The sequence below is a fragment of the Entelurus aequoreus genome, linkage group LG25 (assembly GCF_033978785.1).
Source record: "Entelurus aequoreus isolate RoL-2023_Sb linkage group LG25, RoL_Eaeq_v1.1, whole genome shotgun sequence".
NCBI lineage: Eukaryota > Metazoa > Chordata > Actinopteri > Syngnathiformes > Syngnathidae > Entelurus > Entelurus aequoreus.
In genome coordinates this window covers 14,883,579-14,900,243 of record NC_084755.1, presented here as the reverse complement: position 1 = coordinate 14,900,243, position 16,665 = coordinate 14,883,579, and the positions used below count along the sequence as shown (strand labels likewise).

Genomic DNA, 16,665 nt, shown 5'->3' with positions numbered 1-16,665 from the left:
AGCAGTCCATGATCCACCAGAACCTGATTCGACCCGGGGCTTTGAGGCAGGCAGCACGGGTGAGAGTTAGATGTGTCCATGGGGATGTGCACGAATACCCTGTGGTGCCGGTGGAAATTCAATACGGCGAGCAAAAGCATAGTGTCAAGGTTGCTGTAAGTGCGCACCTTACGCACCCCGTACTTTTGCGTACAAATTGGCCGGGGTTTAACCATTTAGTGACACTATGCGTAGAGGTGCGTTCATGGCCCGTAGGAAAGGGGAATGTCCGCGCGGTTCTCAGCGGCGACGCGGGTTCATCCGACACTGCCGAGGGGGAACCGTCGGGGGCTTCGCCACTGGCACCCTACGGAGGATTTGCCCCTCGAACAGTCCCGGGATGGCACTCTGTGCGCGACCTGGGACCAGGTGGTTTCCATCGATGGTCAGCGGGTGCGCCCGGGAACAGCGCGGGTATTCCCTCATTTTGCAATCATTAGGGATAGATTATACCGAGTGAGCCGTGACACTCAGACAGGAGAAGAAATCACCCAGTTGTTGGTGCCGAAATGCCGTCGGGAAATGATTTTCCAGGCGGCGCACATGGGGTATGATAAGACACTCAATCGGGTAATGGTCCGATTCTATTGGCCAGGCATCCGGGCAGACGTGCGCCGCTGGTGTGCCAGCTGGTCGATCCAGCGGCCACCCCCAAGGCGCCCTTGCGCCCATTACCACTCATGGAGGTCCCATTCGAAAGGATAGGGATGGACCTCATCGGACCATTCCACCCGAGCACACGGGGATATCGTTTTGCGCTAGTCCTGGTGGATTACGCAACTCGTTATCCCGAAGCAGTGCCGCTGCGCTCCATCTCTGTAAAGAGTGTAGCGCAAGCGCTGTTTCAGGTCATCTCCCGAGTTGGAATCCCGAAAGAGATTCTGACTGACCAGGGCACGTCCTTTATGTCACGTGCGATAAAGGAACTATACGGATTATTGGGAATTAAGGTGATCCGAACCAGCGTATACCACCCGCAAACTGACGGGCTGGTGGAGCGGCTGAATAACACGCTGAAAACCATGATCCGTAAGTTTACGCACGAGGACAAACCAAATTGGGATATATGGTTGGAGCCCCTAATTTTTGCGATGCGGGAGGTACCCTAAGCCTCCACAGGGTTTTCCCTTTTGAATTATTATTACGGCAGGAAGCCGCGCAGGGTTTTGGACATAATTAAGGAAAGCTGGGAGGAGGGTCCAATCCCCAGCAAAAATGAAATTCAATACGTCATGGACCTGCGAGCAAAACTCCACACGGTGGGGCACTTGTCACGTGAGAATTTGCTCTGGGCCCAGGAACGTCAGCAGCGCTTGTATAAAAGGGGGACTCAGCTAAGGAAATATTCACCGGGAGAAAAAGTGCTTGTGTTACTTCCAACGTACAGCTCGAAATTACTCCCCAGGTGGCAAGGACCCTTTGTGGTCACACGGCAAGTGGGTGATGTGGATTATGAGGTCCGGCGCTCGGACCGGGGCGGAGACACTCAAATTTACCATCTAAACATCCTAAAGGCATGGAAGGAGGCGGAGCCTGTTTCCATGGTGACGGTGGTCGAGGAGGAGTTCGGGCCAGAGATCCTGCGCTCTGCCCCGCCCTCCCCCCTCCTCTGTGATAATCAGCTCACGTTAGCGCAGAAAGCAGATATTGCCAAGCTGCAACAGCGCTTTTCTGATGTGTTATCCCCTCGGCCCGGCCGCACGAACCTCATCCATCATCACATTGAGACCAGCCCGGGTGTTACGGTGCGGTCTCGGCCCTACAGGCTCCCCGAACACAAACGCAAAGTGGTTCGGGAGGAATTAAAATCCATGCTGGAGTTGGGGGTAATAGAAGAATCCCACAGTGCGTGGTGCAGCCCCATCGTTCTGGTAGGGAAGAAGGATAGGTCTGTGCGGTTCTGTGTGGATTACCGCAAGGTAAATGAGCTGTCACGTTTTGACGCGTACCCAAAGCCTCGGGTCGACGAGCTCCTGGATCGGCTGGGCACTGCTCGCTTTTTTACGACACTGGATTTGACCAAGGGCTACCGGCAGATTCCCTTGTCGCCAGAGTCCAAGGAAAAAACTGCATTTTCCACTACGGAAGGTTTATACCAATTTGTAACACTTCCATTTGGCTTGTTCGGTGCGCCTGCCACGTTCCAGCACCTCATGGACCGGTAACTGCGCCCTCACGCTGCATACGCGGCCGCCTACCTGGATGACGTCGTCATCCAGAGTAGCGGCTGGGAAGAACATATGCGGCGGATGGGGGCAGTGCTCGACTCCCTAAGGCAGGCGGGGCTCACCGCCAACCCGGCGAAGTGTGCAGTTGGCCGGAGGGAAGTACAGTATTTGGGTTACCACTTTGGAGGTGGGCAGGTGCGCCCGCAGGTAGACAAAACAGCGGCAATTGTGGTCTGCCCAACCCCCAAGACGAAAAAAGAGGTGAGGCAGTTTTTGGGTCTGGCAGGTTACTACCGGAGGTTTATCCCCCGGTTTGCGGACCTGACCAGCCCACTAACTGACCTCACCCGAAAGGGTGCTCCAGATCTGGTACAGTGGACGGAGCAGTGCCAGCAGGAGTTTGAGAGGGTTAAAAAGGCCCCCTGCGAAGAGCCGGTCCTGCACATGCCTGATTTTTCTCTCCCGTTTTGTCTGCAGGCTGACGCAGTGTTGGGACTAACGCGTTACAAAGTAACGCATTACTGTAATGCCGTTATTTTTGGCGGTGCACTGCCATCTGATTGGTTACACGCAGAGCGGTAACAGCCAATCAGCAGTGCATATTCAGAGCGCATGTAACAAGCTCATTTTGCAGAGACGTACTGACAGAGGCAGAGGCAGAACTAAGCGGAGTAAAACATACTTAGATCTTCTCTGTTTCTAGCCGATACTACATAAAAAATAACGTAAAATAATAACGCATCATGTAGTAACGGTAACTGAGTTACTGAATATAATAAATATCGCGTTAGAGTACTCGTTACCGCGGTGTGTGTGTGCGTGCGTGTGTGTGTGTGCTACGGACAGCAAAGCCCTGTCTGTCTGAGAGAAAGACAAGCATTATTGGCCTACAGTTAACAACTAAGTTATTTCACTTGACCTTTTTCTGTGTTGATTGAGCTGTGTTGAAGCAGCAAAAAAGGATATTATGTTAAATGAAGAGTTTCTGTCTCTGATAGTTGATATAATAATGTAACTGCATCATAAAGCCTACATGAACTCCATGGTGTTCAGGGATGAATAATCTCTCCTATTGCTATTGTACTATTTTTTCAGCTGTAGTTACATTAATCATTAGTAATGTAGCAGCCTAGTTTTGAATGGCAGGGTCCCTGCATGTTGATAAAAACATTTACATAATAAAAATCAACTACAGGCTTTCCAAATGCTGTAATAAATTAAGCATGATGAGTTGAGCATATGTCAGCATGTGGCCCCACTTTTAACTATTTTTTTCAAACGCTTATTGCAAACGCTTACTTACAGTAAGTCATTAATTTGACTTATTGACAGTGTTGGGACTAACGCGTTACAAAGTAACGCATTACTGTAACGCTGTCGAACGCGTTATTTTTTATATTCAGTAACTCAGTTACCGTTACTACATGATGCGTTACTGCGTTATTTTACGTTATTTTTTATGTAGTATCGGCTAGAAACAGAGAAGATCTGAGTGTTTTATTGGAGAGCTGCAGTGTCGTCCTTCTGAATCTTTCTGTGTCACAAGGGGGAGAAGAGAAGAGGCGCGTGGGGGAGGGGGGTCGTTTACTAACAAGACATCATGGCGGAGCCGAAGTCGAGTTTCTTAACATGGAGATATTCTCACTACTTTTCTTTTGTCGAGCACAAAGGAAAGAACATTTTAGTTAATTGTAAGTTGTGTCTTGGATCAAAGATCTTATCTACTGCCCAAAACAGCAATTCAAATCGGCTGAAACACCTACAAAAGTAACATGCTTCGACGAAGCTAGTAAAGAGAGACACACTTCACCTCCACCTAAGCAACAGCGGCTGGATTTTAACGGAGGGACTGCTAGCCAGGACAACATTGATAGAGCCATTGCAGCGTATGTGCTAGAAGCCATGTAGGCTATTTCTACAGTGGAGTCACCCGCTTTCAGGCAGCTAATTAGCATGATACCGGGCGTCAAACGCCAAATTGCACCTGGACAGTGAGTACATAAAAATGGAAAGCGAGCTAAAGAAAACACTCCAAACTCTGCCTCTGCTCATCATTCAGCACTGAAGGTACATACCATCAATTCTCTTAAATACTGTTGCTCTTTCATTCTAGACTTCTAGAGTGTTTGATTATCACATCACTCTAAATGTATAGGCTATAAAGTTCACAAACATAAAGAGGGATCCTAGTGGGCCAGGCCAATCTTTCCTTATCGCTAAACTAAAACTGGGGAAATGCGTAGAGTGTTCTGGGCTTCAGTACAGTGTTGATCTCCTGAAGACATGATTTTATTTCACAATTCCTTGAGAGAAAAAAATGCCTGGTTAGGCTTTGTGTATGTCATTTGTGCCTTCCTTGGGTGAAGCCAGCTTTACAGCTATGTTGTTATTATGCGGTTTGTTACTTATGTATGTTATGTTGCAGCTATTTAAAATAGTTTTGTCAATTTGTTTTGGCCTGAAATAAATTGGCCCTTTGTAACATATCTTTGTCTTTGTGTGTTGTATGTAGACCACATTGCTTAGCAGAGTTCAGTGATGCAAATGCATGTCAAGTTGATCAACAGATTGTATTATTCTCCAGTGCAATAACAGTACTGAAATGAAGGCTAAAAGGGCATTAATGGGAGCCTTTTAAAAAAAAAAAAAAAGAAGAAGAAGTAACTAGTTACTTTTCACAGTAACACATTACTTTTTGGTGTAAGTAACTGAGTTAGTAACTGAGTTACTTTTGAAATAAGGTAACTAGTAACTGTAACTAGTTACTGGTTTTCAGTAACTAACCCAACACTGTTTAAACCACAGTGTTGATAAATCGTGCAGCCCTAGGTCTAAGTGTCATCTGTGTAGTTGTGATAGGACACATTATAGCTTCGTATTAGCTGGAGTTTGAAAACACATTTTTGCTATGACTGTTACGTATCGCAGCAACTCGGCAAGTCTAAATGAAAAAAATCAAATGTAAGCAAAACCTGAAAGAGTTAAGTGTTTACCAAAGACAGCAATCATAAATGAATATTTCAGCACATACACAATGTTGACATCTATAGTTATATTTTGATAAATAATCATAAATGAATCTTTCAGCACATACACAATGTTGACATCTATAGGAATATTTTGATAAACAATCATAAATGAATCTTTCAGTACATACACAATGTTGACATATTTAGTTATATTTTGATAAACAATCATAAATGAATCTTTCAGCACACACAATGTTGACAAATATGGTTGTATTTTGATAAACAATCATGAATGAATCTTTAAGAACATACACAATGTTGACATCTATAGTTATATTTTGATAAACAATCATAAATGAATCTTTCAGCACATACACAATGTTGACATCTTTAGTTATATTTTGATAAACAATCATAAATGAATCTTTCTGCACATACACGATGTTGACATTGATAGTTGTATTTTGATAAACAATCATTAATTAATCTTTCAGCACGTACACAATGTTGACATTTATAGTTCTATTTTGATATCCATCCATCCATCTTCTTCCGCTTATCCGAGGTCGGGTCGCGGGGCAGCAGCTTAAGCAGGGAAGCCCAGACTTCCCTCTCCCCAGCCACTTCGTCCAGCTCCTCCCGGGGGATCCCGAGGCGTTCCCAGGCCAGCCGGGAGACATAGTCTTCCCAACGTGTCCTGGGTCTTCCCCGTGGCCTCCTACTGGTCGGACGTGCCCTAAACACCTCCCTAGGGAGGCGTTCGGGTGGCATCCTGACCAGATGCCCGAACCACCTCATCTGGCTCCTCTCGATGTGGAGGAGCAGCGGCTTTACTTTGAGCTCCCCCCGGATGGCAGAGCTTCTCACCCTATCTCTAAGGGAGAGCCCCGCCACCCGGCGGAGGAAACTCATTTCGGCCGCTTGTACCCGTGATCTTGTCCTTTCGGTCATAACCCAAAGCTCATGACCATAGGTGAGGATGGGAACATAGATGGACCGGTAAATTGAGAGCTTTGCCTTCCGGCTCAGCTCCTTCTTCACCACAACGGATCGATACAGCGTCCGCATTACTGAAGACGCCGCACCGATCCGCCTGTCGATCTCACGATCCACTCTTCCCTCACTCGTGAACAAGACTCCGAGGTACTTGAACTCCTCCACTTGGGGCAGGGTCTCCTCCGCAACCCGGAGATGGCACTCCACCCTTTTCCGGGCGAGAACCATGGATTCGGACTTGGAGGTGCTGATTCTCATCCCAGTCGCTTCACACTCAGCTGCGAACCGATCCAGCGAGAGTTGAAGATCCTGGCCAGATGAAGCCATCAGGACCACATCATCTGCAAAAAGCAGAGACCTAATCCTGCAGCCACCAAACCAGATCCCCTCAACGCCTTGACTGCGCCTAGAAATTCTGTCCATAAAAGTTATGAACAGAATCGGTGACAAAGGGCAGCCTTGGCGGAGTCCAACTCTCACTGGAAACGTGTCCGATTTACTGCCGGCAATGCGGACCAAACTCAGGCACTGATCATACAGGGAGCGGACCGCCACAATCAGACAGTCCGATACCCCATACTCTCTGAGCACTCCCCACAGGACTTCCTGAGGGACACGGTCGAATGCCTTCTCCAAGTCCACAAAACACTTGTAGACTGGTTGGGCAAACTCCCATGCACCCTCAAGGACCCTGCCGAGAGTATAGAGCTGGTCCACAGTTCCACGACCAGGACGAAAACCACATTGTTCCTCCTCAATCCGAGGTTCGACTATCCGGCGTAGCCTCCTCTCCAGCACACCTGAATAGACCTTACCGGGAAGGCTGAGGAGTGTGATCCCACCATAGTTAGAACACACCCTCCGGTTCCCCTTCTTAAAGAGAGGAACCACCACCCCGGTCTGCCAATCCAGAGGTACCGCCCCCGATGTCCACGCGATGCTGCAGAGTCTTGTCAACCAAGACAGCCCCACAGCATCCAGAGCCTTAAGGAACTCTGGGCGGATCTCATCCACCCCCGGGGCCTTGCCACCGAGGAGCTTTTTAACTACCTCAGCAACCTCAGCCCCAGAAATAGCAGAGCCCACCACAGATTCCCCAGGCACTACTTCCTCATAGGAAGACGTGTTGGTGGGATTGAGGAGGTCTTCGAAGTATTCCCTCCACCGATCCACAACATCCGCAGTCGAGGTCAGCAGAACACCATCCTCACCATACACGGTGTTGATAGTGCACTGCTTCCCCTTCCTGAGGCGGCGGATGGTGGTCCAGAAACGCTTCGAAGCCGTCCGGAAGTCGTTTTCCATGGCTTCCCCGAACTCCTCCCATGTCCGAGTTTTTGCCTCCGCGACCGCCGAAGCCGCACACCGCTTGGCCTGTCGGTACCTGTCCGCTGCCTCAGGAGTCCTATGAGCCAAAAGAACCCGATAGGACTCCTTCTTCAGCTTGACGGCATCCCTCACCGCCGGTGTCCACCAATGGGTTCTAGGATTACCGCCACGACAGGCACCAACTACCTTGCGGCCACAGCTCCAATCAGCCGCCTCGACAATAGAGGTGCGGAACATGGTCCATTCGGACTCAATGTCCAGCACCTCCCTCGTGACATGTTCAAAGTTCTTCCGGAGGTGGGAATTGAAACTCTCTCTGACAGGAGACTCTGCCAGACGTTCCCAGCAAACCCTCACAATGCGTTTGGGCCTGCCAGGTCTGCCCGGCATCCTCCCCCACCATCGCAGCCAACTCACCACCAGGTAGTGATCGGTAGAAAGCTCCGCCCTCTCTTCACCCGAGTGTCCAAAACATGAGGCCGCAAATCCGACGACACAACTACAAAGTCGATCATGGAACTGCGGCCTAGGGTGTCCTGGTGCCAAGTGCACATATGGACACCCTTATGTTTGAACATGGTGTTTGTTATGGACAATCTGTGACGGGCACAAAAGTCCAATAACAAAACACCGCTCGGGTTTAGATCTGGGCAGCCATTCTTCCAAATCACTTCTCCGCCTCGCGCACTAGCTCAGGCTCCTTCCCCCCCAGCGAGGTGACGTTCCACGTCCCAAGAGCTAGCTTCTGTAGCCGAGGCTCGGACCGCCAAGTGCCCTGCCTTCGGCTGCCGCCCAGCTCACATCGCACCCGACCTCTATGACCCCTGCTATAGGTGGTGAGCCCATTGGAGGGGGAACCCACGTTGCCTTTCGGGCTGTGCCCGGCCGGGCCCCATGGGGACAGGCCCGGCCACCAGGCGCTCGCCATCGTGCCCCACCTCCGGTATTATATTATACGATATTTTGATAAACAATCATAAATGAATCTTTCAGCACATACACAATGTTGACATGTATAGTTATATTTTGATAAACAATCATAAATGAATATTTCAGCGCATACACAATGTTGACATCTATAGTTTTATTTTCATAAACAATCATAAATGAATCTTCCAGCACATACACAATGTTGACAGCTATAGTTATATATTGATAAAGACAAGGGAAAACACAACTCGTAACAGCCCGTACAACAACAACAACAAGTCAACAAACATGGCTGTAGACGCAAAGTCAAATCATGAACCCGAGCAAAAACGATGCATATTTTTCCGGGAGAGACTTGATACCAATATCCTTGACCCATCCACACACAAAGAAGTTGTAGACCTCCATGCTTTTCCAAGTTTTCATCTGTTTTGTGGTGTAAAATTACGTTTGGTACACCAGATAGTTTACCGTGTCTGGGAATGCGACCAACGCAATAATCCTTGAGATCACTCGACAAATGTTATTTTGATTATGTATAGGGATCTATTCCATTGCAAGGTTGCATTTTTTTGTTTGTATCCGCTTTTAGTGGTAAGATCTGGACCCCTTGCTTACTCAGATAGGTCGCACACTGTTTGCTGCATAGTAGCCACGTTGGTTTGGTGGCCCACCACTTGGTTTCCTTCCGTTCAAAAATCACGTGTCCGAATACAACCTGTAGCCATTTGGTCTGAAAAACAGTTACCAATACCAACAAAGTAGGTCCTGTGATTGGGAGTTTCGTACAATGTTTTTTTTTAATCTAAAAGTTAGTTTTTCTTTCTAAAAGGGATGTTATATGTTAAAATGGTGGACTTTTGGGGAAAGGGCAAGCACTGATTAGATTGATTTCTATTCATTTCAATAGGTGGCGCTGATACGAGCTCGGCCGTGAAAGAAATTGAGCTCGTAAGTTGAGGTACCACTGTGTCATGTTCTGATTATGGGTCCTTTACGTCTGAGCCTTCCGTAAACCTCTGACTTCTTGGACTTTACCATTCTACAGCGTATCCAGTTACAGTCCAAGATGTTTGTTACCTGGCAATACTTGTGATGCCACCACCTGAGGTGTCCTCATTAGTACCATAATTTAGCTCAGTTTGTGTCAGGAAACCTTTGTGCTGAGTATTTTCTCTTAGTGTCACCACTCCTTATTCTATTTTTGACACATTCTTTAACTCCCCTTTTCTTCCAGGGTTCAAAGAAGACAAAGAGAAGCGAGAAAGTGGCTACTTCTCCTTAGGGAGGGCAACAAGTGCCCATTCTCTACGTGATAACAGCCCACATGGGCCATTTCGCTATTTTGAGAGAGGACATCCGGTCTTTAGCAGCAAAAACATTGAGCCCAAAGATACGATCCCCTTTAGAAATCCTAATCTGGGTGTGGCCTCTGAGAGGCAGGTGCCAGAGGTTCTGGAGAGCGATCTGCCTGTGGAAATCCCTCCTCTAGACCCCTATGGCATTGCTGTTGAGGTGGAAGCACAGCTCGGCCCTCGTTCTCCGAGCCCGACTCCTTTTAAGATAGCTGAGTCTCTAGCCTCGACGAGACCAAAAGGTTACACCAGGTCGTACGACAGAGGAAACCCTAATTACAAGTCTTCCCATCAACAGTCAGGGCGCTTTGATTCCTCAAGGCTAAGCTCAGCTCTACAATCTCGCTCTTCTTCCCCTGCACGTGGAAACTCTTTATTGAGGGGTGGTGAGTTTCCTTCCGCCCTCAGAGGGCATCCTCTTGATGGTGCAGAGTGGTCCAAGGGTATGGGCTCAAGATCAAGAGGCTCCTTGCAAGCAGCACATGGGCGAGGTGTAGAATCTGGGACTTTGCCCAGAAACTTTCAATCATTCGCTGGTTCAGTCAAATCCCAATCCAATACAATCTCTGATTTTCGAAATGCCTTACGAAAAACAGAGGTAAGTGGTTCGCACAGTGGTCATGGTCCTAATAGCAGGAGCTCCTCACCTGTCATAATGTCACTCTGCCCAACTGAAAACAGAAGCAGTTCTTTGCACAGGCTCAACAATCGTACAAGCTCTCCATCTCGGAGACCTTCAGAGAGTCGTTATGACACTCGTGGGTCTTCACCGCCAAGAAGAGCTTCCAGTTCATTTTGCCAATCTGGTCTTCGTAAATCAGATTCCATGACATCACTGGATGAACGAAGTCATCATGGACGATGCGGTTCCCCGATAAGAGAAGGTTACGACATTGAGAGTCAGGCTCTCCTGCGAAACCTAACAGCAGGAAATGCACGTAATAGTCAAGAGGACAAAAACACTACCACGTCTCCGACCAGACTTGGTTATGACGCATCAAGTCAACCGAAACTTCACAAGAAAGAATTCAGTACAACTGGTCGCAGTCAACAAAGTCCTGAAAGAAGGTCCTTTAAAACTCCTGGTCAGTATTCACTTAGAAAAAATGAAAATAGCAGCGCTTCATTTAATGGTCCTCAAAGTCGAAATACTTCTCCTTCAAGGAGAAGTTATGAAGCTCCCACTCAGTCTATCCTTCGTAAATCCGAACCAAAAGCCCGGGATAGCCATATATCTTCATCATCAAAGCAACGCTACAGTGCACCTCACCAGACCTTGTTTTATAATAGTGAACTTAGCAGCTCTCCAAAGGGGAAGAACCACAACAGCTGTAACGCTTCCCTGTCTCAAAATGCCACCGGTGAGTCTCCAGGCCACTCCGTCCTCAGAAATTCCACCAAAGGAAACGCCAGTCGTTCATTGCACAGAAGAAACGATTACTCAAAATCGGACCCCAATCACTCGCCACGTTCCTGGCGGCAATCAGCACATTCGCTGCGCAGTTCCTCGTTATCCCGCGCTGCTTCTCCTGCCCTGCAGAATGCAACAGGCAACAGAACGCCCTCCAACACCTTACAAACGCAGAGAAGCCCTGGTAGCGTTAGAGCTCGGGTCAGAGGACAAAGCCTTGAAAACCAATTTCCTAGGGACAGCCCTGGTAGCGTTAGATCTCAGGTAAAAGGACAAAGCCTTGAAACCCAATTTCCCAGGGACAGCCCTGGTAGCGTTAGATCTCAGTTAAGAGGACAAAGCCTTGAAAACCAATTTCCCAAGGACAGAGGACCTTGTGACCGTGCACGGAGCCCTTCACCTACACTCCAGATTAAAATGCAAAGCCATACCTACTCACAGAGCTCCATGGATTCCTCAGAATCAGGCCAGCTGTCAGTAGTGGCCACAGATAGGAACAAGGGAGAATATGCCAGGATTGCTGACCTGCCCAAGGTAAAGATTATTCAACAGCAGGAGGACAGTAGCTACATGGACATTCCTCAGAATCATCAGCGTTCCCGGAGACAGGAACTCTTCAAACCAGCCAGGTTAGACTTGCAAATCCACTGCCATGGAATATGTGCTGTAGTAGATAGACCTTACAGTTCTTCCGAACATTAAAATTGACTCTCTGTCACTACAATTTATTTGTGCTGCTTTAGCCACTCCCTCACCAATCATCCCTTCAGAGCCTGGGAAGACACTGGAGAAACTGACAAGGAACGCTACTATGGTGGCAGTGGGTATCTATCGCGGGCTCACTCCTCTACTTCCTTGCAGGTAGGGATGGATTACTCTCAGCTTATTGGTTTACCTGTTACAGCAGTCTTGTGTGCCGGACAGTCAGGAGGTCCAGGGTTCATTGGAGTGTCTTGGTGTGGCGTTTGCATGCTTGTGTGGGTTTTCTTAAGATACTTCTGCTTCCTCCAAATTTTCCAAAAATGTTTGGTTAATTGGACCCTCCGAATTGCACACAGATGTGAATAGTCTGTTGTCTATGAGGGTTCTGTGATTGACTGGTAACCAGTCCAGGGTGTACAGTCGCCCCTCACCACACCACGCTTGGAAGTTTGCGGCTTCACTCTCCTGGCTCAAATATATATTTCTAAGCATTTTCTTTGTATTTTGGTCCTAAATTAGGCATTTGCAAACATAAAAATGGCTAAATTAACTAAAATATTGATACTTCTGTAGGGTTGCTCAATATATAGACCAGTGGTTTTCAGACTTGTTTCACCAAGGACCACCTCAGAAAACACTTTCCAACTAGCACCATAATAATTAAATTATAGAGGTTTTATTTAACAAGTATATGTAATAACAGTAACACTGTGTTTGAATATTTAATTGATTTTCTGGCGTACCACTAGATGGAGCCCAACTACCGTACCACAGTTTGAGAATCGCTGATGTAGACGATATAAATGATAGATCTGTCAGATTATACATGCTGATGACACATTCCAGCTGTGTCCCAAAAAAAGGTGAACCACCGCTTCCTCAACACAATGTGGGGTCGTCGCTAGCCAGCTAGCGGCTAACATCCCACCGCAGTGCGAGTCACTAATCCTCGCCTCAATAGCGGCAAATAAAAGACATTTCTTAAAACGATGCTTGTCAATTATCACCTCCTCTTAGGAAGAAGAAAACATTTTGCGCCCCCACCCCCCGACTAACCGCTAAGACTATAAATTGTATAATTTGTCAATGAAATTGTTACACATACACCTCTACCTATCATGTTGTCCTTCTTAACATTAAAGAAAACAAAAAATCAACTTACAACAAATAACGTTATAAACATTGTTTTTTGGTCTGTCACAGAAAATATTTAAATGGCATCAATTTGCCTGAAATAAAAAAAGGATCCTTATTTTAACTATAAACATTTTTTACCGACTTGAACCATTTAATACTGAAAAATAAAATAAATTATATTACATTTATATTGATTAGCAACAATATATAAAACACTTTAACCTACAAAACAAAAATGAATAAGTTCTGCCATCATGCTAATGTTAGCATGCTAATGTTGTGAGCTAGCTGTTTTTCAGCTAATTTTGTATGTTTACACCTAAAAGGTGCATTTTAATACTTGGCACCATCTTAGAAGTACACTAACTTGTCCTATGCCATCATGCTAATGTTAGTATGCTAATGTTGTGAGCTAACTGTGTTTCAGCTAATTTTGTATGTTTACACCTAAAAAGTGCATTTTAATACTTGGCACCATCTTAAAAGTACACTAACTTTTCCTATGCCATCATGTTAATGTTAGTATGCTAATATTGTGAGCTAGCTGTTTTTCAGCTAATTTTGTATGTCTACACCTAAAAAGTGTATTTTAATACTTAGCGCCATCTTAGAAGTACACTAACTTGTCTTATGCCATCATGCTAATGTTAGCATGCTAATTTTGTATGTTTACACCTAAAAATAGTGCATTTCAATACTTGGCGCCATCTTAGAAGTACACCAACTTGTCCTATGCCATCATACTAACGTTTTTTGCTAGCTTTTTTAGCTAATTGTTGCATGTTTAAACCTTAAAATCATGAATTTCGATACTTGGTGCTATCTTAGAAGTACATTAACTTGTCATATGCTGTTGTGCTAACGTTAGCATGACAATGTTGTATGCTAGCTTTTTAGCTGAATGTATATGTTTAAACCTAAATTATGGAGTTTGATGCTTGGCGCCATCTTGAACGTATGCTTACATCTGTTATATTAGCATGCTAACGTTTTATGCATGTCGTTTTGTTTTTGTATACAAACTTTAGGAAACAAGTGCCTGGACACAGGAAGAGTTTACGGGCCTTTAAATCAGAGCCAGTAGTAGTTTTTGGCTCATGTTGAGTTGTTTTGCACTATTGACTTTTAGTCAGTTACAGCAAAATATTTTTTTCGTCTTGACAATTGAGTTTCTCTTTTTTCAGAGGTCTTGCAGTCCCACTGTGGACGAGGGCGTCTTCTGGAACGAGAGTCATCCCAAACCAGCGCCAATGCAGGTACACTATATGGGTTCTCTGTTCTAGTGAAGCTAATTATTTGTGGAGCACTTTTGTTTGGATACATAAATGGTCCAACCACCCGGTCTCTTGTACTGTGTGCCTTTTTCATAAAATTATGGGCCTGCTGCAAAGCAAGCATAGCAAGCAGCCCATCTGATTATTACTCAGACTTGAACATTCATTACTATTCTTCCATTCTAAACGTTGGTGATTAATGCGAGACAAAGCGACCAACATACCTTATATCGTCGGAAAGGTCCCGATGGTGGCTGCAGCGGTACTTCATTTTTGGAACATTTCGTGTTACAATGGCGACGCTATTCAGGAAAAGGATAGTCCAGTTGAATTGGTACACCACTTTTCCAATTGGATTTTTTCCGTAAGATTCATACTTGCCAACCTTGCGACCTCCAATACCGGGAGGTGGGGGGTGGGGGGTGGAGGGGCGTTGTCGGGGGTGGGGCGGGCCGTGGTTGGGGGCGTGGTTAAGAGGGGAATATATTTAAGCTAGAATTCACCAACTCAAGTATTTCATATATATATATATATATATATATATATATATATATATATATATATATATATATATATATATTTATTTATTTATTTTATTATACATATAAATAAAAGAAATACTTGAATTTCAGTGTTCTGGAGGCTATCCAGTAGATGGCAGTATTGTCCTGTTTAAGAGTGTCACAACATTGCTATTTACGGCAGACGAACTGCTTTACGGTAGACTAAACGTGACTGCTGGGAGGACGTTAATGAAACTGCCTAACAATAAACCCACATAAGAAACCAAGAACTTGCCCTCGATCATTCTACAGTTATGACGTCATTGGGCAGGCAAGCTGTTTATATTGTGGGAAAGCGGACGTGAGAACAGGCTGTCCCCACTCAGGTCCGCATTGAGCTGGAGGGGGCGTGGCCTCCAGCTCCGGCTGAATACCGGGAGTTTGTCGGCAGAAAATTTCTGCCGGGAGGTTATCGGGAGAGGCGCTGAATACAGAGTCTCCCGGTAAAAACGGGAGGGTTGGCAAGTATGGTAAGATTATACATCTTCTTGTTGCTCAGTCATACTTTTTCATAGCTCTGTGCTTAATATCTTCTCCACTTTATCCCTGGCTAAAAAGTTTTAACTGCCAAAGTTTGGTTTTGGCTGAATGTGCATCAGAAGGAGGTGCTGTCTGCCCAAGTATGCTGTTTAGCAACTATTCGAACAGTTAATGTGCGTTGTATGTTTAAACCTAAAAATCATTCATTTTGATACTTGGCGCCATCTTGAAAGTATGCTGACGTGTTTTATATTAGCATGCTAACATTTTATACTAGCTTTAGCTAATTTTGAATGTAAAAAAAAAAAAATCCTGGTTTGTGATACTTGGTCCTGTCGCGCAAGTATGCTCACATTGAACCTGAAAATCATGAATTTTGATACTTGGCGCAATCTTGGAAGTAGGGCTGGGCGATATGGCCTTTTTTTAATATCGCAATATTTTAAGGCCATATTGCGATACACGATATATATCTCGATATTTTGCCTTAGCCTTGAATGAACACTTGATGCATATAATCACAGCAGTGTGATGATTCTATGTGTCTACATTAAAACATTCTTCTTCATACTGCATTAATATATGCTACTTTAAAACTTTCATGCAGAGAAGGAAATCACAACTAAAAAAATCACTATTTTTTTCATACGGTGTTGATCTGGAAATGTTTGCCTTGGCATTTTGATGGTGTGGGCGTGTGGCACCGAACGGAGATGTTGACATGCGGAGTAAGCACTCTTCATTCTCTAGCAGGTGACTTTTCAAATGATGCTACATATTAGCAGTAATGCTACTTTTTATAGCAACGCTTTTGCCCCACACTTGACAAATTACGGTTGTCTGTTCGACATTATCCCACCTGAAGCCAAACCACCGCCAGACGATGGACCCAATGTTCCCTCTAATTTTTCATGTGTGTGAGCAAACGCATAAACTCCCTGAGCATTCAGTGGAGCCCATGTGAGCAACATCAGACGTGCACACTGTGGCTACACCAGCAGCACACCTGTCCCAAACCTGACTAAATAACAAGTTCAATCTTCATCCATCCATCCATTTTCTACCGCTTGTCCCTTTCGGGGTTGCTGGAGCCTATCTCTGCTGCATTCGGGCGGAAGGCAGGGTACACCCTGGACAAGTCCCCACCTCATCGCAGGGCCAACACAGATAGACAGACAACATTCTCTTATTCTTATAATCAAATGACAGTAGTCATTTCCATTTCTAATATAAGTGTTTAGGCCCACTTACCATGACAATAACAAAAAATATTGTTTTTCATGAACTGTGTACTTGTATTGTTTGTCTAGGT

At 45.6% G+C, this 16,665-nt stretch overlaps 1 protein-coding gene across 1 annotated transcript in view; it reads left to right on the top strand.

Annotated features, from left to right (window-relative positions):
- LOC133642986 (uncharacterized) overlaps positions 1–14,319 on the top strand; it is a 53,803-nt gene extending 39,484 nt beyond the window's left edge. The window contains exons 4-6 of the mRNA XM_062037408.1: positions 9,669–11,826; positions 11,941–12,058; positions 14,221–14,319. Coding sequence (XP_061893392.1) covers positions 9,669–11,826; positions 11,941–12,058; positions 14,221–14,319 — 2,375 coding nt within the window. The remainder of the gene's footprint in view (positions 1–9,668; positions 11,827–11,940; positions 12,059–14,220) is intronic.
- Positions 14,320–16,665: the final 2,346 nt, after the last annotated feature.